Here is a 26,966-nt window from a genome sequence, read left to right as displayed (position 1 = left end):
CAGGTAACAAAAGACTTCAGAGGTAGTCAGTGTTTAATTGAAATTTCAGCCAAGCAGCATGTTAAAATTCAGAGACAAAAGGTATGATTCAAGGCACAGTCAGTCCACATGCTATGCAATTCAACATGCTTTTCCATTTTGAGAAGACCAACTCACTAACCCAAATGAGCTGATGTTTCCAAAGGTCTACCACACTTCTGACATCACTAAAGAGGCCACCATGGAAACTATGCTTTCAAATAACTCTGATTATTTGAACTTTGTTACAAACTTTAAATGACATTCAAGCAGACTGAAGTTGAAGTTCAGCTGGATTTTAGTCCACCTTCTGCCATTTATGCAACTTGCTACGTTTTTTTCTTCTGGGATGTGCAAGACAATTGAAAGCCATTTGCTGATGTTCTGTCTCTGAGCACAGGCTGGGAATGACAACACCTTTGAGCTCATGCTGTGCTCTAGATGCTCTCATTGCAATATTTCTTTCTGTTCCTTCAAGGAATGGAAGTTGCTGCAATAGAACTGCTCTCTGTCCTCTATTCAGGGATGTGAATTGCGTTGAATGTGAAGTTTATTATGTAAAGTTACTGTTATACATGAAGTTAATAAAAAGACTTACTAAAATACGTGGTTTATACATTTTTTATGGAGATGGCTCAGACACGACACGACACAGTCATTCATATGGTGATGGAGCTCATCAACATTTGGCTCCACAGCTGTTTAGTTATCTGAACCACTCCCTAATTCCCAAGCTGCTCCACTGCTCTTTCTGTTGCCTCCTGTGTGCTTTACTTACTGGCTGTTGCTTAAACATCAGCCTCTGCTCTGCCCTAAACCCCGATTTGCCCAAGGCCTCCCTTAGAGAATGATCTGATATGTTACCTTTGAGGTTAAGAGAAAATAATCCAGAATGCTCCAGATACAGGAAAGACTGAGGTAATGATTTTGATTGAACACCAGAAGGTACCACTTCCTTGCTATAGAAGAACATAAATGAAAACAGGTAGCCCCAATTCTTCACTGATAAATCATCTGCCACAAGGAAATTTGTATAACCATTTGTTTAATGAAGTGCATCAGCCCGTAGACAAATAGCAAACACTGCCATCTGCGTAAATAATTCACTTTTTCATCTAATCTGTATGCCATATCTTAGAAATGACAGTCAATGGGGCAGATATTGAGTGTTGTGGGGTCTTTCCTTCCCTGTGGATTCACTGAATTCAGAAAAACAGCCAGAGTTCAGCACTTTCTAAGATCTCTTCTTGGACCTTTTATCCCCTTAAATAAGAGCTGCAAAGAAAAAGGAAAACCAAACATGGCCAGCCTCTCATAGCCTGGTGCTTGGAAATAATGCTACAATGGACTTTAAACCAGAAAGGTTTGCCTTGCTAGTAAAGGACAGTATCTTTGGCTTGTTATCTTTAGTAAGGTGTGTTCACTCTTTGCAAATAAAGGGGAAAACCCAACAGACTAAAATGCTGTTGTTTTAAACCCCTGCTCCTTGCGAACAAACTTGTACAGCTATCAAAAGAGCTGATGAGTCACAGAAATCCTAAGAGATTATTCTTGAAGGTAAGGTCTGTGTAGTACATGACTGCACTCTTTCTCCAGCTGTGAGCTGGAAATGCAAAGTAACAGGGCAGGAGACATGAAGGAGGCATGACCCTCAAGGGAAACTCTGCTTTCACTTAGAGCACCTGTGCATTTGATTACTCACCATGTTTGCTAGTTAATGAAAAACAAGACCTTTCTCTTGTGTCTACATTATTACTGGTGTCGTATGTGATGCTCTGTTCCTGTATTAGTCTGGGGACAGTTTGACCCAGCTGAAGGACCTAGAGTCCTATGGACTGGCCAAAAAAGTATGAGGACAGCTAAAGTCATTCAGTCACCTTCTCTGAAACAAGCACACCTCTGTTGTGGTTCAAGCAAGTTTTTATAATAAAACTAGTCTTTAGAGCCAGAATCTAACAGGGAGATCTTTTGACAAAAGGAACCACAGCAATGCTCCTGTAATTTTTGACACTAGCATTTCAGCTTAATCTTTTTTAGCTTCAAGTCCATTGTCAGCAAGTTAGTGTTTGCTCTACTAGTGTTGTTTAGTGCTCTGTGGTGTTCCAGCAGCAGCAATCCAGCAAACCAGGCCATGATTTTAAATGTCTCAGGGCCCAGTTTTTCATGCACACAAATACTTTTGTTCATATGTATAATCTCATTGACCTTAATGCAGGTTTGGACTTTTAAACTATGTTCAGCACCTAGTCTGCACTTGAATTATAATTCATAGTTATTTTGTCCAAAACATCAGTTACAGTTATTGTTATTTATGTTATTAAGGCTAATGTTAAGTATTTACATTTGTTCAAACAGTGCAGGATAAACATTTATTAGAAATGTTAATGAACTCAATGCAAATAAAAAAGCTGAAAGTCTTTTTTCTCAGATCTTCATGTCTAATTGTAAATAAAGTCTTTAGTGTTGAATAATAAAGTCCTTGTGTTTATCTTCTTGGTACTTTGGATGTGTTTTCTTTTTCTAGAGAACGATTTTATAAATTGATGACTAAGCGAGCTTAGGGGCTAACCTTGTTAGGTCATTGTACTCTGGCACATCACAGCTGCTTAGAAGTGCATTATCACCTTTAGTGTTGCCACACAATGTATTATAAATACCAGCGACATACAACATTTATGCTCTAGATTACAAAAAGGAGGAGACTGTGAGCAGAGCTGAGCACCACCAGCATGTCTAAACTGAAGAAATTCTAAAACAGTCCCAGGAAACCAAGCTCAGAGAGAGACCTGCTTTCAGCTGCCTGTGGAGGTGTTGGCAGCATGGTGTTAGCACATCCAGCAGCACGTTACATCATCCTTTGCTGGCTCTGCTGGCCCAGCAGGTTGGGTGGGAGCCGAGCCTGGATACGCCCGCACCTCATGTTCCCCACACACCCCAGTTCCTTATGGGCGAAAATCACTGGTGAAAATCAGATCTGACCCAAGATCTAACAGCCCACATACTTACACCCCAGAGCAGGTGTGCCAGCTATTGATTTCTAACTGAAATCATGCTTTCAAAGCCCTACCTAAAACCTGTTCTACCCACCTAGCCTACCAGTGTCTGTTAAGGGAATGTAAACATGGTACTATACCCTGAAAAAAAAAGAAACTTGGTTTTCTCTGTTCTTTTAATAGTGAGGCTAGGTAAGGACTTGTTTTATTTATGAGTGTACACATCAACGGTATTAAAAAAATAATAAACTTAATAACTAACAAAATATGTTTACAGCTTTTTTTTTAGTAGGCATATAAAACCAAAAACCAGAAAGGCAAATGACACATTTACCAGATGCAAACTGCATTTATAAAGAGATGTTATTAATTTTTTATTTTCTGTCCCCTCTTGACATGCCAGATATCCCGGATGCTCTGTGGTCATACCGCCTCCCAGCAGCACCCAAAGGAGCTAGGGACTCAAAGGCCACCCAGGCAGCAGCAGGCCGGGACCTTTCTCAGCTCTACTGTGTAAGAAAAGAAACCAAACGCTTTGCAGTAGGCGCCACCCAAAGGGCATACAGTTTTTCACAAGTTCTCCTGCTTCATTTCAGCATAGGCTGTCAGAAACAATGGTGGCTAAAGTTCGGTGTTGTTTCTTCTGCTAGTTCACATCACCCGTAATAATTACATCACTTTAAAAGCCGTGTGAGAAAACCCACACCCTATGTGTCTGCTGAATGACAGATTGTCGAATGCAGCACTAAGCCAGAAATTTTTATGCTCATTAATATCCTGGAGTGTTCCACTAAGGCCAGGATTTCCCTTGAGTTCTGTGAATTGGTGTTTTACGAAACACATGCTTGATGTAACTAGGCACACCTATCTTTTTCAGGACTCTCTTTCTTGCCCAGCATCACTTGTGTAACACCAAGGATTTGTGGACAATTTAGGACTTACATGTAGCCGTGTGTGTGCTCTTTTATGTGACTTTGGTTTAGGATGCACCTTAAACATATTTGCAAGTTCAGCCCCACTAGAATATTCGTGTGTAGGACTGGGAAAGTCTCATTTTTGCCCTTACTTTCGCCTCGTATTTTTCCCAAAAAGAAAGCTTACATATTTGAATGCTTCCAGGTAAATTTCTCCACTGATAATTTCTGTCATGATGGGAGATAAAACATGATGGGCACCTCAAACCATTAGCAGATTGTAAAAGCCTGCTGGAGGTGCAAGTATTTTTGGATACTGACATATAAATCCAGACATTTCCTGTGTTTTTACCACAAATATGGAAGCATATCCTTCTCCACCCATTCATTCTACAGATGTAAGTATTTATCTTTGCACTGGTCAAACACTGGGTCTGCTTTGCAAAATCAGAAGTTATCACTACAATTACTGTACATTGACACTCACATACACTTACACGGACTGTGATGTGACAGCAGCTGCATTTTATTTGCAGTTTTGACAACCTCAACCTAGTTGTCTTCAGCAGGATAAACTGAAGAACACTGTTGACATTCACGAGCTCACATTGACAGAAAACAAGGACAAAAGGGGAACCAGGACCTTCTAATTATTTCTTATTTTCCTATGAGGAATGGGGAAAAGCACTAAGAAAGAACTTTGTGCAAAGAATACACTTTAATTCAATGACAAGTCAGTGCAGCCAAGAGGTTAATTTTGGAAATCTGTTCCAGCCACCATCTAGTCCTCCAGGCAGCAGACAGAGACTACCCTGAGCACCCAAGAGCATCACCCATTTTGCTGAATGAAGTATGTGCCTCTTGTGTAAGATCATTTGGTACTTAGTACAATCCTGCAGGAGACATAGCTGATAGATGTACACAATGTTTCTAGCAGTAGAAGTAAGTTACTGGCTAGAGGTACCAGCTGGAATGTGGAATATATGGGTTCCAAAAGCTCCTATTTTTATGTGAATTAATTTATATTACACTAATTCAGATGAAGAGAGTATGCTCTGATTCAGGTTATTCCTTTAAATGAAGTTAAAATCCTAGACGAAGATGATTGTTAATCCACAAAGATGAAGGGGATCTTGGCTCTACTTTGGATACTGGTTGAGAGACAGAAGACTTTTTATGCTGGTTTTAATTCTTACTGGGATAAAACGAGAAGCAGTCAAAAAATCAAGGACCAGGAACTCTTGATCTCCACTTCTAGCCAGATGCAGGAACTATAACACAACTGCTACATGCATCTTCTCTTTAAGGAAGGAGAAAGATGGATCACTTTTTGGAGTTCAGATTATGTATTTCTTAGCATACCAGCTTTTATGAATGCAGGCAAAGAACCATCTGGTTCTATACTGTGTTTCACCTAATTTCACCCCTGGGGCCAAGCACCCCTTAAACATTGCAGTGCCACCTACCAAAACATCTAAGTACTTCTGTTTAATACTGCCTTGACCCTGCTCTGTCTGGAATACCTGAGTGAATAGTCTGGAGGTTCCTGATGTCTATCCAAGTTTTACACAAAGAAAGGCAAGTCTGCACAGATGGTTTAGCACAGCAATGCCTCACACCCCTGTGGAAAACTTCCAGGAGTGTTTTTAGCTCAAAGTCAACTGCTAAGAGTGCTACTCCTGCAAGCTGTGCTTCATAGCTTCAAAAACATGAGAGCTGTCAGTGGCCCTGGCTGCAGTGGTAGAGGGCAGATCACACCACGTCAAATGGTTATTCAGTAGTATCTGATATCTCTTTATTCACTAATAGCTTTAAAATTGAATCATTAAAACTCTCACATTTGACTGACACAGAAAAGTCAAACATGAATTTAAACTAATTATTGTGGTACTACCTTAAAAGAATACATTTGACTTTGCACTTCAACCTCTTTGATGTAGCACGCACAGGAGACAGCTTAAGCAACTGTCTCTGATCAATAAGATATGAGCTGAGACATGTTAAATGGTTTTATGAATGCTTAAATCTTTGGCAAGTAGTTAAATTCACCTATTTGCTCTTCATCTGAAAGAGACCAGAAGTTCCAGTTATTGCACAAAGGATGATCAAATAGGTTTACAGGCACAAAGATTTATTTGTGGGGTCTGTAAGTCATGGTGACAGCAACTGTAACAGTAACTCTTTAATTTGGGCAAAACAAACCCCAAACAAATATGCAAGGGAAGAAACAGGAAAAGAAAGAAGCGGGGGGTGGGGGTGGGGGTGCAGGGCAGGGAAGAATGCACTCCCAAGTGGCCAACCAGCATAAGTGACAAGGGTCCCTCCAGATGAGCATCCTCTTCATAGCATCCTCTCCAGTGAAGCACTGTCTGAAAATACCATTTTTGAAGTAACTGCAGATACATCTTGACCTCACCAATGCTTTCCCACCCTCATTGTGCTAGCAGAATGGACTGACACGTGCTTCAATCTGGAACAGATTTTGTAGATCTAATTGGCTGCTGAGCCTTGTGTGTGTACATTACTGGGAAATGTTAATTGCCTATCTGAACAACTCTTATCAACTTGATCCTCAGTATATGGATTTAAAGTAAAAATTATGAAGTGAGCAATGGAGCGTAGAGAGAGGAAGGAAGGGCAACTCGCATGGTGCTGGCAATGACTTTTGACAAAACCCAACTCAACAGCCATAACAGAAATTTCTGAGTGCCTTTGTGCAAGACAATGAGGATAAGAACACTGTGGAAGACCAGGACAGGGAGAACAGCCACAGATGCAGATAGGGGTGTGCAGGCAGATGGCTATGAAGTGAAAGACAGGCTGCTCCACAAGTGATCCACAAGGACTACAAGGCTGAACACAGCAGGCCTTGGGCATTGCACAGGTTGGGGCACCAGGAACATCATATTATTAGTGAGTTTGTTGCCCACCAGCCCCTAAACTGTAAACTGCTGATACAGTACTGAGTGCGGGCATGTGCCATACACATGTGCAACCAAACCAGGGGAAGCAGGAATGCTGTGAACAGTCTCAGTTGCCTAACTGTATGAATGCAGTTTATACTGCATGTATGTATAAACCTCAGGATGCCTGTTTTTTTTATTAGCAGCTAGTTTAGGAAGGCCTGGGTCTCCCGTACAGTCCATATCATAGCACTCATCCCTCATGGATATCTCAAATATCCCAGGGCATGTCATATAAGAAGTCTTGCTAAATCATTTTATAATCTCTTTCTGTAGATGCATTTTTCAGGACTGGGCTTTTTAACACAGTTGCTGAGCTAAAAACCAGGCAGAAAGAGAGGTCATGAGTACAGGAGGCTACAAAATTCATTTAGGAAGCTAGTCACCAAGACTACTTGACTAGCTTTGGCAGAGTCCCCCTGAGACAGCTGGCCTTTTCATAATCCCATCTCAGGTACCCAATCCTCCCTTGCTGAGCAGCCAAGTTACCTTACTCATAGATATGGGACCAGGTACTTAAAACTTAAATCCTTTGCTGTTTTTGCTTCATACCTGTGCCTTTTTATGGAACCTCCTCTAAACCTCTTTGTAGGCAGAAGAGAGAAATTAATGAAAAGAATACCCAGCTAAATAATTAATGAACAGATTGCAATTAACTTCTCTTGCTAATCTCTTCCAAGTTTTCTTGACAGCCACTTCTTGGATGTTCCAAAAATAGTGTTTAGGAAAAAATGCTTCGTGCAGCCTGAAACCCTGAATGGCATATTTACAAATCAAAAAGCATATTTTACAGTTTCAACAATATCTTTTTTTTTTTTTTTTGATCCACATGCACCCATGCAGCCAAACTTGGGGATGCAATACACCTGCCAGGAGTGGAGAGATCAATGCTTTGCAACTCGTTGAGTCACTGTTCACAGTGTAGGAGTAATGTGCCAACCATGGACCAATCCCAAAGGCAAACAGTGAATAAATTTGAATGAGAAATGAGAGTTACTTATTGTGCTCTGTTTGCAAGCAAATACTGAGCTGAAAGAGGAGACTGTGCAAGGCTTACCTGCAGCTTATAAATGCAGAGTATTTACAGTGAGAGGGTACACAGGGTTCTTCCCTGGGTTCTCCTACATCCAGGAAAGGAAAATGGAAGGGCTGAGAGTTTCAAATTTCTCTTGCTGTTCCCTCATAGCATTGATTCTTGCTCCTTTAGAAAAAGAAGGAATAAACCTGGAGATTTCTATTAAGAATTTCCTGCTGCCATTACTTGTAACTCTCCAAGCGAACATTTCTGCAAACCCTCCTTTTACACGCCTGGCCCAGTGCGTCTGCACGTGCAGGCCTCGCCGTGTAGTTTCCGCGCTGTGCACTAGATGGCAATGCAGCACCTAGGCTGACAGCCCCAAGTTCTCCAACTGTCCCGTCCAGGGAGGCTCACCCTGCACCGGGGTTTGGGTGGATACCCTTGGACGTGGTGAGACTTCAGCTGAGGCCCCTTGTTTCGCATTAATCCGGAGCATAAAATAAGCATTGCGTCACTGCCTCACACATCTTGGTAGTGTTGCAACAGCTGCTTAATTTGTTCATATAATGTTAGTGTGTGGCTTTCACAAGAAATAGATATTATAGAGATGGGGTTTTTTACAATGTTGCTTTTCAGCTTGTGAAGAAATGGTGAAATATTTGAACTTGGAGAGATCGTATACTCTCAGGGCTGCAAACAATGTAAAGATGCTCCACTTGCTGGTTGCCAGCCACTGCAGACCCTGGTGCCTGCTGGGCGAGCCAGGCTGGCCATCTCTGATGAAGGACATGAGAAAGTGTGCAAGACTTTCATGTTCAGCAAACCCAGTCGCTGCCCCTTACCATACCACCAGAACAATGCCCACCCTTTCCCAAGACCCCTCCTTTTTAATATCCTTATTCTCCATCCAGAAAGCTCACTCTCTCTGATTCTTCCTGCTTCCTGTGGCTGTAAGGACATCTGACTATGACCTGCTTGAGTGTTTGAGCTCAGTTTACTTACAATGCTGACATGTCTAGAAATGACTATGTATGTCTTTGTGTAATTTTGTATTTGAAATATTTGCTTAAATATAGCAGTTACAGCATCTCTCCCAGAATTTCTGTTGTAAATCAAGGCTCTAACCATTAACAGATATGCTGCCTTTATTGCAAGACATGTATTGGTTGTAGAGAAAGAAGGTTATGTTTCTATTTTTTCTATCTGGGAAGAACAAACATATAAGGAAAGTGGGTAGATAGAGAGTTATATGTTGAGATAACATATCTGCACCAATAATAATAATAATATCCAATTAACGGAGTGCCTGTGATAGCAGCCCTGAATGACAGGAACTACAAAAATAATGTAAATTGCAAACTTGACTTTGTAGCCTACCTTCAAAAACATGTCTGCAGGGTGTTCTGTAGGGTTTTCTGAGTGAGCAGGATATGACCCATTTCTGATCTCCATTGTCAAGCTAATAGTGCAAGCCCTGCTGAGAACCAACACCTCAGCAAGCTGGTCAGGTCTTGCTGAAATTATGGTTAGACCACTGTTCACATGTGTCCATTATTTATGGAAATAGAGTATTTATCCAGCTCTGTGTATTTATTGTCTTTGATCATAATATATATATACTTCCTGGACTTATAAAGATTGGAAAGCAGTCTCTATTTAGAAGATCAAACTTAATATAAAAACTTGTTACATGTCTTTCCTTACATGATTATGCTTTTAAAGTTGAAAATATTAAAAATATAAAAGGTGTTTGAGAAGACTATTGAACTAATTTCTCAAAAGTAGGTTTCCCTCAAAATAATATTTTTTTAATAATTATTTCAAATAATTTTTTGTACTGATACAATTCAGGGAAGAGATGAGAAATTTTGACACACACACACACCCCCACCCTGCCAAATTCCACCACATTAGAATTGAAGGTAGGATCAAAGAAGGAAAAATAAGGTTTTGTTGGGTTTGAACACCTCAGTTTCCAAGACTCATTATTTGTAGATGTGTGGGAGGATTGATACGCATATTTGTATGCAAGTTTTTATGTATAATTACTGACCAAAAGAGAAATGGGTGTCTGTGTCTGGCAAGTTGTGGGCTATGGTCTCTCATCCCAGTGAGATGACATCCTAATACCTAGGTAAAAGCACTTCTTCTAACACTCAAGGCACCCTTTACAATGATGGACGATCGATTTATTTTTCAAAACGAAACAGCTGCAATTATATGGACAGAGAGTCAGAACTAGGATCTTAAGTTATTCCCCAGAGAAATAAGGACCAAGATGTTACATCAGAAGTTATCTGTGTTGCTAAATGGACAAGGTGCCAAATGCTGGGCTTGTTCAAGTTTCCCTCTCTGTTTCTATTTCTAACATGCATGTGTGGATGGCCTGAAGATACCTTTTCAGCTGACTGGCCTACATCTTGTATCAGGAGGATATTGGATGTGAGTATGTCCAATAGTCATTGTATGTCATGGAAATTTCTGGTAAGAATTTTAGGGTGAGGATTTCATCCTAAATTTTACAGTAATTTAGTATAAAATTTCTCTTATGTCTTTTCATATATATATAATTACCACATTGGTCTTTTTGTATATTTTAAGCAAGAAATCTCTACCTTTGACTACTGACTGAAATTCATTTTTGGCACATCTGCCTTTCTCTGAAGAAAAATGAGTTTTAAATAGCTTTACCCATACAAATTGAACTTGGCACAGAGATGATCCTGCAGGGAGCTGGTACCATAGCGAAGGCTTTTGTGTTGCTGCATTTTAAATGACTTAGAAACTTGTATCCACTATCTAAATTAGCTCTGTAAATGAGCTTTGCAGCAGATCTTGCCTGATTGAAGCTCGGCACATGGTAGCTTGGTATCCCTGCTGAAGACTAAGCCTTCACACTGAGTGCCTGAAGGGCAGGAAGAGACTTTCCACATCTGAGTAGGTGGTGGCATGTTAAAATGATAGATATGCAATGTGTATTAAACTTTCTCCATTACTGGCTTTGCCAGCAAAGATTTCACAGGCAGTTGCCATCGCCTGAATTTATCTCCAGCTGCTGACTCACCAGGAAGCATACACAGCTGCTGATACATAAAATACTGCTGTTCTCTATTTCTGTCCCCACCAGGCTGCTTCCTTCAGCCCTCAGCAGTGGCTGCTGATGGTTCCTTCAGACAGATGCTGACAACTAGCAAGCATGGAAACAGCCATATTGTGAAGCAGACAGTTGGTGTGCACATGACATCATTACCGCGTACCCACATAAATCAGAACAAAAAAGTAAAATCACACCAGCTGATAAGGCTGGAACTCTCCGTCACATCATCTGCAAGCACACTCATGACATTGCATGCTACATCACAACCTCCTAACCCATTTACTCTGCCTTGATAGCCACCCATTTCTTTGACAGCGACCGTTTTCCAGCTCCATGCACCACCGTATCTGACACTTCCAACTACTTGGGGTGGTAAAGCCAAATAACTGGCAGTGACGCAAAGAAATGCATTTGAGAAGATAAGATTGGCCATGGTCCTTCAGCTGGGTGCGGCCCGACACTCTTGACCAACTTTACAATCATAACTCAACAAAATGAAAGCGAACACAATAGAGGAAAAGGCATGCAAGAACGCCTAGGACATACACTATCTTTTTTTCCTGCCTAACAGCCCTGTAGACAAGACTGATAGTCTCTAAGTACCTAGCGGCTCCTTTGCTTGAAGAATTCCATGTTTCAGTGCAAAAAGTGTGTGCCTAGGGCTTTTCCACATGGGGTATCAGTGATTTACTGGGTGTGTGCCAACAGTCTGGCCAGTGCATGGGGCGACACATGGGCACAGAAAGCTGGGGAGCCTGAGGCTGGGTGGCCTCAGTGTGGCGGCAGCCTGATGGGGCCTGGCCCTCCGCTGGGGAAGGGCACAGGCCTTTCCAGGAATCATCGACTCCTAAGCTTTACAGGATTAGGAAAAAGATTTGAAAAGAGTCAGGGATTTCTCGGCAGGATTGAGGCATTTTAATAACTGTGATAGCAAAGGATAAAATTCCTTTACTCGTTTTCGTGGTCCCGGCTCTCGTTGGTCCCAGGCGGGCCTCAGACCTGCACTTTCCTCAGGCGGCAGTCCTGTCTTCCAGAGCTTAAACCTTCACCCGCAGGACATTTAAAACCCAAACGTTCAAAGAGATCTGATCACTGAAGTAGTGCTTACACCTATGACTCCTATTAATTTCATTGGGTCTTAAATAACAGTTACTCAGCTACCCCTGGACCTCAGGCCCAAGGCTCAGGTTGCTTTCGTTGTAAAGAGCCCTGAAAATGTGACCCCCGGGTGACCCACCATGAGGCCTACTGATATGCACCTAACCAAAAGAGCAACTGATAAGTATAACCCAAAGCTAGACTATAATAGGTGACATTTAAATAGCACAGATTTGGATTGCAAACCATGCATGAGCTACTGCAAATGGTGACCTGGTCTGCCTTCAAATGGGTGGCCCACTCCAGCTCTCAAAAATTCAGTGGAAATTTTTCCATTAGTGCAGTCAGGGACTGTTTGAGACATTTTGCCTTACCAAAAAGTTTCTTGCAAATAAAATATTGCCTGCTTTTTCTCTTGTTCAGAGATGGAGTATTGCAAACCAGAAGGTATGAAAGCAACAAGGATTTAGTAAAATTCCAAATAATGTCTCCCAGTAAAAGTGTTTGCTCTTTCTTGTATGCATTTTTCCACTGAAAATCAGTGGTTTGTAGTCAAAAGTTAATAAATGTACCAGCTTCCAGCATCCAAAGAAATCATGGTCCAAAATAAATTGTATGCTTTACATATTGTTTAGCTCTGGTGTGGTCACTTGATTCCTGAGGAATGAACACATTCTGTGTGTGTAGGACAAACTCTTCACCCTAAGAATGCAATGTAGCAAACACCAGCTGTTTAGGGTTTTAGCCAACAGAACAGGAGGAAAAAAATAAAACAAACAACAAAAAAAGCTAGAAAACTGTATTTACAGCTGCATTAGCTCTTAATACCATTAATTTCTTTCAGACTCAGAACAAAACTGACCTTTAAGAGTAGCAAACTTGGAACATAAATGCAAAACATGGTCTGATTATGAAAGCTCTGATATAAAGCAGGTTTATTCTTACAGTGCTTGTCAAGCCCTTAGCTTGGAACTGCAAAGCTCTTTAGTTGCCATGCTTTTCCAGGCAGATGATAAATCTGCCTGCTTTGCACAGTTTGATATGACAGTGTGGCTCGTGCAATTCTTTTAAGCAATGAAAAGATGCCAGGGACCACAAGATTCTGTCACAGATAAAGAAGCTCCCTCTTGCTTTGTTTTTTTCACAGGTATGCTAAGGGTATTGAAATGCGCCTGGCTCATGCACATATGGTCACTTAATGATTGGCTCTGTAGATCCAATTACAGCAAATGATATTATATGCCCTCCTCCCTAACTACTTAATGAAATTCCCTTGGGCTGCAACAATTTCCATATCAAAGTGGGTGGTTCATGCATACATATAATGACTGGAGCTGAAGCAATCCTTTTAAAAGGAGAGGCATAAGGCCAAAGGCCATTTCCTACAATTAAATTAAAAGATTTAAAATCAAGTATCAAGTTGGATGAGGTGGGTTGCTGTGGTCATGGAGGTGTGCTCTATCAGAAAGACCATTAAGATTGTACATCTCTTCTGCTTCTAGTGGCCTGGAAGCTCGAAAGTGTGGAGGCAATTCCTGGGAACAGGTCCCCAGCAACACAGAGCAGTCAATAATCATCCAAATATATACACCACAGCCAAGCAACTCAGTCCTCACTGCAGCCTTTCAACCATCCTGTCCTGTGATTCCTTCTGCCTCTTGCCTGCCTTACTGTCCTAGATGGACAGGTCCAAGAGCAAAGGACCGCTGCTAATGGCCTGGGGCCTCTAAGCACTGTTACAGTGCTATATGGAACAGATTAGATACTCTTCAGTTGTTAACATTGTCTTTCACCCAAAGCCAAGGGACGAGGGGAATGAACCCAGGGCTCTCGCCGTGCACATGTCTCAGTGCATGCCCCTGAGTGAGCTGGCACATATGAAGTCTTTCAGCTGATCCATGGTGTTCGTGTAAATGCTTTTCCTCCCTTCCAGCACCTGACTCTTCAGTCATCCCAGGAGGTGGCTATGCTGAGGCTTATCTCGCCTAGCGCTACTTTTCTTTACAATAGGTATTATACCAGCATATTACACCCTTTTTACAGCTAATGGACAAGAAGAGGCACTTGTGAATCATGATTCCTCTAAGCTTAAGGCTTGTGATGAGATATACCGCAAATGACAAAGGCTTATTTCTACCCCTTTGACCAAGGAATTGAAAGAAATAGCTCGTATGAATGCCTCCTCTGCTTGTATTTGTGTGTTTAGGGATGCCCAGCACCAGAAAGAAGCTTTTGGGTTTTATTTTGGAATTAATTTTTCAAGTTGCTATGTGTGCCATGGGTTCTAGCTTCAGGATAATCATCTTTTCAATATGTTGTTATCTGACTTCGGATGCCTAAATCGAAACTCTTACCTGAGGTAAATGACACTTCCTGGCGACAATAAGCCAAGCTTCATCTGCCCACATGTAGTACACCAGTTAGCTAAGCTCTTGGGAATTTTGAGGATTTCCACAGCAGATATTATTCTGATTACAAAGCATGAGCCTGTAGTTGTTCTCAGACTATGTGCAACCCCATTTAAACACATCCAGACAAAGACTCCTCTGCTCCCTTTTGCTTTGCAGGTCATGAGTCTAATTCAAATGCCAATCTCTCCCTAATCAGAAGAGATTTTATTCCACTTTTTTCAACCAGCTTGAGGCTAGCTCCCTTATTGCATCTTGGGCAGGGGTACTTAAGTCTCTTTTGGTTGGCTTTGCATGGAAAAGAAAAGAAAGGGAAAACTAAATGTCACAAGACTTAATAACACAGTGCTCAGGATTGTCACCTGGCAGGGAAACCAACACTCTGCTCTCTCTGAGCATGGAGACCTCCCTATTGTACAGATTGCACTGAAAATCTAGCCCAGAGCCTCCATCTAATTCCCACTACATAGAACAGCCCAACATTGTGGCCTGAGATTTGCTCAAATTCTCTGACTCAGAAGGAAGGACTGACAGCAGCAAATCCCACATGAATGAATGAATGAGTTCTGCGTTCATGAGAAGTCCTTCTGCAATGATTTGAAACTTAGTCCTCCAGAAAGTGTGTTAATGTTTATTTGAAAGCCCTTTGACCTTATAGAGGTATTGTTTTTCTCAAGAGATAGGGCAATAAACAGCTGCATCAATATTTACCTTAACAGAAAAGTGTTTTCTCTCTATCAGTTCTCCTCTTTTTTGTGTTTTGTCCAGCACATGGGCTGAAAAAAAAATAATTTTTTTTTTCTTCACTTTTCAGATTAGAGGGATAAAAGAACTTCTTGCTATTCTGCAAACATGCAACCACATTCACGGCAGTGGCTGAGCTATGATCAGCTTTCCTGTATTGCTGGAAGTTCCTGTGCAGTGAGTGGTAGGTGTGCTGCTTTTGCAGGATTTACAGCAGTCAGATAGCACATATCAGCAAAGGTCTAACTCATCTTCCCAAGACTAGTTATAAAATACCAGCAACTGTTGAGTCACGAGCAGAATATGAGGACTATATTGGTAGACTGCATGTTTATTTGCTATAACTTTTTTTTTTCAGCAGTTTAAACCTTTTTTTTTTTTTTAAACTTTGTGAAAAGGCCAGTATGCAATTAGGGGTCAGTGGTGATAAGAGAAGTTGAAAATATTGGAGATTAAATATCCTCTGAGACTTACATTTTCATTTCAGCTGTTGCTGTGCATGTGTAGCTGTCCACAGAACAGAGTGTGAGATCTGGGATGACACATTCATTTTGAATTGCACCCAATTTTCTGACCAGCCAAATGAAAATATAAATTCAGGCTGTGCTCAACCATCTCTGCAGCTCTCCTGTATTAATTACACCACATATTTCTTTGAAGTGGTGGACCCAAGTGAGTTACAAACAAACAAACAAAACCATAGAATCACCCTGCAAAGACAGCTAGGGAGACCAAGGGTCAAGATCTGTGGTGGCAAGGAAAATTAAACTGAACAACTGGTACAAATTCCTACATTAAGGAAGACAAAATGATTTTCAGAGATACAAAGCACCAGTATATTGCCAAGCAGCTGTACCCTATGGCAATGGAAGGGATTTTTTAAATTTACATTTTTTAAAATTTCTATCCTTAAAATCAACTCAATATTTAGTCAATGGGGCACTGTTAATAGTTTCTGGTCCATGGCTGGACTGTAGATCTGACTAATTTTGCAGTTTTTAAGTGTGGAGGCACACTTTAAAACCAAGTTTTAAGTAGTCTCTGATCAACAGTAAGGAGAATATGAGCCATACGCAGGTTAACGTAACACACAAGTGTATCCTAGCACCAACTACCCAACTTCAAAGGCAACTTCAAGTCAGCAAATGGACCCTGACTGTCACAATCCATCCAACCGGCAATTAGCAGCGTTGGTATAGCTGGTGGACTAAACAGTACAGCTACAGGACAGCCAGGGTTGCAAAATCATGCATGCCTCCCTGTTTGGTTCAAGGCTGCACCTACCCCTGAAAAAATGAGGTTCTTCCTTCAAGAGAGAAGCTCTAGTGAACACATTGTTTAGCTATCTTGATTATTACTCTGTGTGAAGGAAATAATCCAGTTATTTGGGGATGTGAGTGGTTTGGGGTATGGAGGTGATGATGATGAGGCATAACGTTGTCACAGTTATGACTGAGATTTGTCAAATTAAATCAACAGTGGGGTGCATTTTAATTGCTCCCTTATTGTATAATGCCAGAATCTGTAGGGCATTATTTAATTCTGATTTTGGCTTGGATTTTTTCTTAATACTACTTAGCCCATTTTCTATGGTTATTTATTTATTTATTTTTAAACATATCTTCTGAATAATTTCTCTTTACTGTGTGTTTGCAATATCCTGACTCTGTATATGGTTACTATGGCCATAGTAACCTAAAATAAATAACACAGAAAATAAATGTTTCTCTCACTGACTTGGAATTAATTTATATAGAGAGGATATAGAGTGCCCATGATCAGGTGGTGAGAAAGATTTCAAATGCAGAAGACCTTGGACACAGGAAAAAGGAAGCCGAGCATGATTCTGAGAAAGCTGAATCCCAGAGGCCTTATTCAGCCCAATTATCCAAGCTGAGTAACTAACATCAGTAGGAGTTTTCACTAGGAACCTGGCTTCAGGAACTGAGAAAGGGAGCACATTGGACAGGGCCGCAATTTAATATGTCTTCAAGGAAATACTTGCTGGATCTTTCCTAGGATCCGGGGACGGGAATTGCTAGATGATGCATGTGTTAGCCAAGGAGTTTATGACATTGCACAAGACTCAGGATACTTAGCATGAACTGCCTTGACTTGAGTTCTGGTTCTTTCATGAATTATATATTTCCTGCTCTTTTCCAGTAGCTAAATTTCAAGTTCCAGGTATGATGTGTCTTAAGGACTGTCTTGTTTAGTGAAACACAGGTGTGCAGCATGCAGAAAGCATTACAGAAACTATTCTCCCATCTTACAGCAGAAAGAAGTCACTACCAAGCATTATTTGCAAATCAGAGCTTTCCTGGTCAGTGAACCAACCTTCCCAGTGCTGTGTCCTTCTTTGGGATGCTGCTAAGTCCCAAAGCTGTCTTGGTGCAACTTAGTGCTTTGTCCTGGTAAAAGGACTTGCCTAGATCCCATGGTTGCTTTGCAAAATTCTGGTGACAAAAATCAGCTGTGAACCGACTTAATCAACCAGTTAAATGGTGTTTATGACTGTTTCAGCTTTCTGAGACAGCACAGTGTAGCTGGAGTGAACCAAAGGAGAAGCCCAGAGCTGCCAGTCTGAGGCAAAGGAAGGGGAACTGCACTGTCTCCTTTCTCTTCCCACACTGACAAGTAAGGCAAAATCTGATGTAAATGGGACCAGGGGGATGCAGCATCTGGCATGGCATGACACTGTCTGCCACACAGCTCTGCCTTCACAGCCAGTCAACAGCAGTTACTTCAGAGGTTTCCCTCAGAGTGAGATTTATTCTTGGCATCCAAACCTGAGTGCTCTCAGTGCAGGAAGACTTGTACCATTTCCAAGATTTCTGCTGGCTGACTTTACAGTTGGCTGGAGGATGCAGGGGAAGTTTCTGTTCAGCTTATATGGTTTTCGCCGTCGTGTCGTTAGCTCCTTTCAAAATAACAGCTTGCCTTCTTGACAGGAACGAATAAACTGGCAAGGCGATTCTCTCTTTGTTAATCTCTAACTGGTCTCCAGCAACACTAGAAAATGAACCGTCTCTAACTCCATTTAGGGCTCCTTGGCCAGTGTGTACTGCACCACAACAGCCCTGACTAGCATGCTCCACAAGGCCAGGTGGTTACCAAATGGCAGCAAACTATTCCTACTTCTGGAGCTTGGATAATCCACCAAGCATGTTGTTCTTTGCTTTAACCATTTCCTGATAGCTCCAGACATCTCTAGGTGGAGGACACACCACAGGACAGATCCATACACAGGGCAAATCCATATACAGGTAAATATGATAAATCTTTCTAATCCTTAGAAAACTTGGAAAGGGAAGAAAACTTGTGAGCTCCTTTTGTCCCATATATCTGAAGGAGGCATCTGGATTTGTTGCTGTGCTAATAAAGATGATCTTTCTTTACTGTGGCAAAGGCCTTTAATCTTTCTCCCCAAAGGAACCTGTCTTAGGAATATTTTTTGTGCTTATTGTTTCAGATAGTTTGGACTTTTTTTTGATTATCGATCTTTCTCAATTACAAAACAATTTCTCCTACAGGTAATTTAACCGAATGTATTTGTGACTGGCAATCTGATAAATAGATCTGTATAATACAATCTATTGATGTTTTTTCTCTCCATCCTTTATTTTATTTCAAGTTCCTCAAAGCAAAATCCTTGAGCTAGGATACTGGTATTGCCAGGTATGAAACAATGAATAGTCTGCACTATGAATATAGTGCTGAAAAAAACAGAGCAAAATATCACCCACATGTCTTTTGAGCATGAACATACACATTCAACTAAGTAGTCTGGTTTTGATGTTTGTTCTTAAGCTCAAGGGCTTCAAACATCTTGGAAGAACCTCTTTATATTTTGTTTGTTTACTGACACTATGAGGCAGGCAAGCCTGATGAAGCAAATAATGTGCAGCATCTTTTATAATTATAATAGGTAATATATTTCAGAGTACTGGAGTAAACAGGGCTTGTAATTAAAACAGCTAAATTAAAGTAACCCCTCTGGGACTACTAGCCTGAGTTCAGCTGAGGAGAGGAATGGGAATAAAGAAGAATCCATACAGAAGAGGAGGGGTAAAGCTTTTGAAAGAGGAAATGGTTGAATTTTAACAAAAATTAAGGGAGGCACAAAAGCTCTTGAAAGGCCCTACCAAATGCTCATTGTGAGCAGTCAAAGGACAGTAATCTTGGTGAGCTTTGACCTATTGGAAAATTGGAACTTCAAGGCTAAAAGAATCCTATTTTTCCATCATATAACAACATGCAGTAGCAAGTCAATGTTCACTCTGTTTATGTAAGGACCATGATATGTTGCATTGCTCTGTTCTTTTCTAGGGTCCTGTTCCTCTCTGTCATTTCAAGCAAAGTCTTAAAAATGCTGTAATTTTGTTTCCAAATATTGTATCACTTGCTGAAATGGTTTAGGCAGATATCATAGATAATACTGTATGTAAGACCATTTTTACTGGTGTCTTATTAAATGGAAGGCCTGAAATGATGATCTGGACGTCATGTCCTAAGATGTCAACTTGAAGAGAAGTATAAACTCTGTGTCTCTTAGGGACCTTTGAAATGGAGACAGAGAGAGCAGATACTGGAAAAAGAACTACTGCGAAGAGCCAAGGAACAACAACTATCCAAAAGAGTCGTAAACCTAAGGTTAAGTAACTGTATTTTTCTTACCCATTTGTCAAGCTACATGTTGCTGTACAAGTTGCCCAGCTAGAAAACAGTCTTTCTTATTGACTATTTCCTATGAACAACTATACTAACCGATTTTTAATTTGCTTGTTCTAAAATCCTTTGAAGAAAATTTAGGGCTTTTAAAAATGTTGGATATTGTGAAATCCTTGGCCTAAACTGTCCCAAATGTAGAGCTCAGCAAACATTCAGGTTCATTTATAAGGCTGGCATTTAAATCAGGAGTAATGAAGCTGATACAGTGCTAAGAATACATGAATGCTGTTTGCTTTGTAAAGCTGTATATAGAATCCAATAATGAGTCCTGGGATACAGGACAGTCTATCACTGTAAAGTAATTATTTGTTGACTGCTGAGCCAGCTGTGTTGAATTTGTGTCTTGGAGTGTTCAGAATGCCAAAGCATCTTTAAATCTCAGTATTTAGTTTAGATTAGACATGTTAAATGACAGCACATTTTTTATTTCTTACACAGTGCTAGTCTTCTGATGCTAAAAGGAAATTCTTATTGAGACAAATAGTGCAGAAGGTAAGTTAGAAACGGGAGTGAATAGAGGAAGGGGCTTTTTTTGACCAATTACTTGTCTTTTAAAATGCTGTCAGAGATGGTAACTGCTCTACCCAGAAACTATTGATGTCTTGGGACCATGAGGTCTGATTCTGTCCATATTGAAACAGAAAAAGGACATACATTAATGTTAAAAGAAGCTAAACGGATCAGCAAATATGGCAGGGAAAGAAAAGCTCCTCTGTATGCAGGTAGTTGTACTGGAGCCTGCTGGTGAGTATCTGTGTGTATTTTTACTTGGGCTCATATCACATGGAATCAATTCTCTCCAGACCACCTTGGGGTGCAGAAAAAGGCCTTAGCAAGCCAGCTGCAGTGCAAAGGATAAATAAGTATGGATCCCCTGAAACCTAGTCCATTGCTTTAGACTAAAGCCACAATGCCTCAACCTGCTCCACAGAATTATATCCGCTGACTTAATTCTGGAGGCAACCATTAATTCCAGAGGCAAAAATAATTCTGTAGCATTGGGAGCCACCCTGCTGTTAGCACTGCCTCATGAGCAGGCAATGTTTTCCACTGGTCTCCTCTGGGCTTCTGTGGCTGCATAGAGGAGGCTGTACTTGACAATGCCCCGTCCTGTAGGGATCCTGCATGGGCACATGCATCGCAAGACTGTGGGTTTTGCATCCTGCTTTTATTTGAAGGGAGACCTTAGAAAGGTCTTGTCACCAGAAGAGAGACCTTAGAAAAAGCAGTAGCTCCCAGATGGGGGAAAAAAAATATTTAAAATTCCAACAGACATTTGAAAGACAAATGTGAAAGCTCAGATCTTTGAAGATCTCACTTCTGATGTCCAGAGAAGTCCCTGTTTTGTTTTGCCACTGCTCAGAGCTAAGGAATCAATGCAGTAAGTGTTGAACCATGCTGCAGAAGGAAAAAAAGAGAAGGGGGAGAAGACCAGCAAAAGACAACTGAGCAGGGCATCAAGACAGAGGATCAAATCGGGGAAAGGTCTCTCTAACTGTAAAACTCTGCAAATGTCCAGCTTATTTGGAATCTAATCCAAACATTTTGTACAGCATGTAGGAGTGCTCAAAACCTCAGCTTCCAACCTAAACTGGCCTGAGTGCTGAGCAGATAACTATCCAGTATCAGCACATCTAGGAACCAGCCAGTACGGAAATCCTGGAGTGAAGTAATCTTATCCACTCACACCTCATAAAGCCTTGCAGGAACCTATCTATCTGGGAAATCAAAATCCAGGTTTAATGATCCAGAACCTTGTTGGGAAGGCCAGTATTTGTGACATTTAATTTTTAATTATTATCCCAAAGAACTGAGGAGCCCCTATGCTTTCTTGTTAAAACCCATCTGGAAAAACAGATGATAAGAAGAGCAGTAATAACACTGCTCAGATGATAGATGCAAGAAAAGCAGCATACTGTAGGTGTCAGGCAGGTTATTTTACTCCAAGTAGAAGCCAGGAAATTGGCGAGAGCTATGGCTCCCTGCGGTGCAGTCCCACCAGCCTGCCTCCCCTGCAGAGCTGCTTGGAGAATACCTCCAAGACCCAACTGAAAGACGAAGCTGAACAACACAAGTTGTTTCATCAGCAGGATTTCACAGAATGCACTTGGTTTTTTGTTTGTGGGTTGTTTTTTTGGATTTGTTGTTTTTTTAATTTATTATTATTTTTTTTTTCCTCAGTGTAATAAAAGCAGAAAGCATTTATACCATACTGCCCTTTTCTAGGCTGACATTTCTGATTGACTTTATACTTCTAGCAGAAAATAACTTTTTAGTTGGTTTTTTTTTTTTGGTTGGTTGGGTTTTTTTTGCAATGAATCAATGTTAACCTGCTTATATGCAAGGCCTCTATATAGGATAATTTCTGACAGAATGAATCTCTGACTCCTCATGAATTCCTGGAATTCTCTATGACTGAGTGTTCACCCCACAGCAATGCTCAGATGTGATCAGCTGCAATATCTGACACTCCCAAGTATTTTCTTGGACTTCTTTAAGAAAGTCTATGGGATTGCTTTTCAGATAATAAGAAAAAAAAAGTTCCTTATTTTTAAGACATTTATAAAGGAGAAAACAAAAAGTTTCTAAGTTGTTGCAACACACTTTATTTTGTCAGGCAAATAGTATTTCAGATATTCAATTAAATAGCACTATGTTAAACTACATTTTGTTCTTTCTTACACACTATATAATGCATATTCACTGTAATGACAGTTTCATCATGCTAGGAACTTATACACATACCTACACTTTTAAAACAAGATTTTCTTAATAAAACACGCATATCTACAGTAACAACAATTGCAAAGAACACATTGTTAAGTCAAGATTTCAGCAAACTTTACAAACTACACAAAATAAAAATAGCCAAAAAAATATCAGTACACGGTGAAGTTCTTAGCAGTGAACATATCTTTACATTTGGTGAAGTTATGCCTAGAAGTCATTTTGCTTTTGAATTTTTTAAGGAATAAAATTATATACAGTATTTAGTAATCCTCAAAATAGGAAGTATTAAATAGCACAGACAATATTACAGTCTTAAGTTTTGGTGTTACCTACAGTAGAGGGGCTACTTTAAACAAATAAAAATTGCAGTTTGTCTATTCTGTACATTTAGGGCCAAATCCTCAGCTGGTATAAACCACAGTAGCTAAATGGACAGCAAGGAAGTTACATTAGTTTACATCAGCTGAGCATCTGCCTCCTGACTACTCTATACACAGGGGAAAGCTGCTAAAGCATGGAAACTTGGACCAGTTACGCACTGACAGAAGCTTATTATATATATGCTGAAGTTTTCATGCAGCAGGAAAAATGTTAGTTTAAGTATAATCCCTTAAACAGTCGTACCATAATAATGGCATATGAAGCAGCTTTAAAAATATTATTTTATGATCATATGAAACTCTGAGCTATGCTGATTGTTTAACGGAATCCCTTATTGCCAATATTCTATTAGAAAACAGTGTAACAATAATTTCTGAGGCCTAATAGGGGCCTATTAAAATATAACTGCACCTAACCATTTAAAGGGTAAATTGTACCCTTAAATACCTATTAATCACTGTATTCCATCTGGAAGCGATTATGATCCTCACAATAGACATTAATATCACACTAACTCTGCAGTGAATCTTCTGGGGAAATAGGAAGAGCATGGCAGCATACAGAGTATATGCACTAATGTCATTCCAGGAGGTAGTTCTATTTTGTGGCACTCGATTTTTTTGGTTTGTCACTTACTTCAGAAGTCAGTCATCAGGAAAACAAAAAAATAGTTTGCTGCACTGAACGTCAGCTGGGAAAACAAAGAATAGAAAACAACCAACAATCTTATTTTCCCTTACACACCTCATTTTCCTTTTTTCTTCTCCAGAGCCTGCTTTGGCAGCTCTTGGGGACAGATCCAAGCTCACTGAAGTCAAACAGAAATTTTCCTGATGGTTTCCATAAGCAGGACCTTAGATACCAGTGGCTACATGTTGCAGAAATATGCATTTAGGCCTAAGGAAAGCACTTAACTAGATGGCAATATACGAGCAGACTGGCATTGCCATCCCCTTTGAAGCAAGCAGTAAGCACACAAATTTAATTCAAAGAGCTCCCACCAGCATCAAAGGGACTTGGAGACAGTGTTTAAATGGTTTGATCAATCACGGTCCATTTCCCAGCTATTCTGCATCAGGTGGTGATAGAGTGACATATCTAACAGATACCAGGTAAATACCTGAGCTACTTCCATTGCACCTGATCTTAACTCAGACTGGCACAAACCCAGTTCTCCTACGCCCTGTAGAGTTATTCCCAGAGTAGTCTAACAGAAGCGGAATCAAAATAAAGTCCAGATTTTCAACATAAGAGTCATTAAAATGTTTAAAACTATGTTTTAAAATACAGTAACCATCTGTTACTGGCTGGAACTAATGAATTGTTAAAAATATTTTTTCTTATCTTCTCTGGGTTCAGAAATTATTTTCATTCCATTTGTTTCCTAGAAATTTACCTTTCGGTTTTTTTTAGCTTAACATAGCTCAGTTTTGAGCTGACCATTTGCTTATATTTTTGTATACTATCTTAAAATATCATAGAATAAACCACAATTTTTCCAAGGTACTCATACATTTTTAATCCCTGCCATCCATCTCCTTCAAACAGACTCAGTGGCTTCTGAACACTCTTACATAGTAAAATGATAAAGATATGTCCCTATTTTTTGGCATTAGTGCTGCTAAAAAAAAAAGGGTTTCCCAAGATGGCTTGATGCACATTTACCCAATTTTCATCTAAAAATACTTCATTAGATCTGACAGCTGCTTCTTAAACAAAAATATTTCTGTTTAAACATGCCTCTCAAGTTGTTAAACTTTTTGGTTTTTCACCCAAACCCATTTTTCAGTTTTATTTTTCCCTCGTTCTTTTTTTTTTTTTCTTTTCTTTTCCTTATCTTTTCAGCAGAAAACTGAAAGTAAGAGGAAATTGTGAAAACATTGAAAAGAAAAAGGGTACAAAGACTGGAAAATAGAAATGGTTTAATTTAAAAATTCTAGTTAAAATATTTGCAACTTTGAAAAAACAGTTGAAAAAATAATGTTTTAAAATTTTTGAAGACACTCGTGTTTCCACATTGCAGACAAGCTCCAATTTAATCATAGAACAGCTTAAAGACAATCTATGTTTTTCGTTTCTGAGTAAACACTATACAGTATACACCCATTCTGTCCTTTGAAAAAAACTGGAGTGTAATTCTTTGAAAAATAGCTAAAATACCTAAGTCACTTAGGTGTTTTTCAAAATTGTATGTATAATGAACATTCTTATGTTAGCTTTGTGCCACTTCTAAAGCTATGTAGTGTTATAGGACAACCTATTTTAATAAAAATCAATATGAGCAGAGATATTTTAAGTTACATTCCAGAACTCATTAATTTATTACAACTCATACTATGCACAATAATCAGTGTTTCTTCTGATAAAGTATAAATTTTTTTTCTTCTACTCATTCCTTCACTTGGCCTCTGAATGAATGAAACATTTCTACTATAATTTACTTGCTTCCTATCAGCATGCATTCACATGATTTGAACAATGAGTGAAAGCTGTAAACCCAATATTGAACAGTAAACAAGAAGAAACTCATATTCTTAAATGCAGTGTAAGGAAATCTTAGTACCATCCTACTTTGAGCATACATCTTAACCTGGATTCTTTCACCACTGGTCTTGTACAGTTCCAGAGTTGCAAGATAATGCACTGATTTTGTAAAAATTTCTATTAAGCTGTAATTAAATACTGAGATGTTAAAGGTGAATCTGGTTTAAGATGAATACCCACTTCTGCTTCTACTACAGAGCCCAACCTAGTGTCTGTAAGCACCTAGGAAAGAAAATGCTCTGAATGATTTTCTTAGGTTACACTGCATTTTATTGGGAGACATCTTTTCTGAGGCTTGTTTGATTTTCATTTAATTATTTATCAGATTTGCCTAAATTTGTTCTCTATAGACAAATATAAGCCCCCTACAGTGAGGACAAAGATATCTATCACTACCAAATAAAATTAAGATCCAGGTAATTGATTCCTTCTATTCCTACTTTTCCTGCTATTGATAAGGGCCTTTAGTTTGCTGTAGTCCCCTCTCATCTTCTGGGATTCTTCCCTCTGCTGACCTTGCTGTCTACTGTCTTTGCAGTATTGGTTAATCATCTGCATTTCTGAGTGGCTGAAAGCTCCCACAAAGTCCTTTGGGTGGAACTGCAGCGCTCGCACCGAGCTGGCCCAGGTCCAAGGTGACCACTTGTCAGTCATGAAGGCCACCATCTCTGAATCCAGCACTTTGAAATTGATCTTTGCTAAGGTCTGCTTGAAGCTGTTCTCTGTTGCAATGCAGTGGTAAAGCCCCTGGTCACTGTCCTGGACAGAGCGAATGAGGAGTCCTTGATCAGTAGCTATGATCCTCTCATTCAGCTTGACCTAAAAGGGCAAAAAGGCAGAAGGAACTATTTAGGGAATGTTATGGAACAATACAGTATTGGTCCTGTTGATAAGCCTCACCCCAAACACCTCTTTCTTCCTTAAAGTTTCTTAAATGTACTATGTTTTGCTTTATCATACCTCCCAGAGATCGCTGTTATTGCTACTGTTAGCAGAGAGCTTATCTCAAAGTAGGTAAGTATCACTAGAGAAAATTACTTTTAAAATTTGTTATGTTACAATATATTTGGCCAGGGTGAAGACATACGCAAACCTGGAGACTAGATGAAAGAAGAGTTTTCATAATGTTCAAATAGCAGAGCTGGAAATGAACTTGTATTTGCCAGGGTTACACCCCCAAGAGCGTCTCTTCCAGCATCAGAGATTGCTGCTGAGGCTCAGTGGAAGAAAAGTGCAGAACTGGTGGTTAATCCTGCAGCGAACACAAGGTGGCTTCCAGTTAAATATTTTGACTTAGAGCAGGTTCCTGGGGCTAAGTTCCAAACTC

The 26,966-nt window shown here is 40.0% G+C and overlaps 2 protein-coding genes across 4 annotated transcripts in view; one reads left to right on the top strand and one right to left on the bottom strand.

Moving 5' to 3' along the window:
- Positions 1-2,514, top strand: part of CD36 (CD36 molecule (CD36 blood group)) — a 39,223-nt gene extending 36,709 nt beyond the window's left edge. For all 3 annotated transcript variants that reach the window (XM_080391984.1, XM_080391985.1, XM_080391983.1), the window contains exon 14: positions 4-2,514. The gene's annotated coding sequence lies outside the window, so the exon portion shown is untranslated. The remainder of the gene's footprint in view (positions 1-3) is intronic.
- Positions 2,353-26,966, bottom strand: part of SEMA3C (semaphorin 3C) — a 142,992-nt gene continuing 118,378 nt past the window's right edge. The window contains exon 18 of the mRNA XM_080391951.1: positions 2,353-26,458. Within this exon, the coding sequence (XP_080248077.1) occupies positions 26,045-26,458 (414 nt within the window). The 3' untranslated portion in view covers positions 2,353-26,044. The remainder of the gene's footprint in view (positions 26,459-26,966) is intronic.

Source organism: Falco punctatus (genome assembly GCF_963210335.1).
Source record: "Falco punctatus genome assembly, chromosome: 6".
In the NCBI taxonomy this organism is placed as follows: domain Eukaryota; kingdom Metazoa; phylum Chordata; class Aves; order Falconiformes; family Falconidae; genus Falco; species Falco punctatus.
Note: the sequence above shows the minus strand (reverse complement) of the source record. Positions and strands in the feature narration are given on the sequence as shown.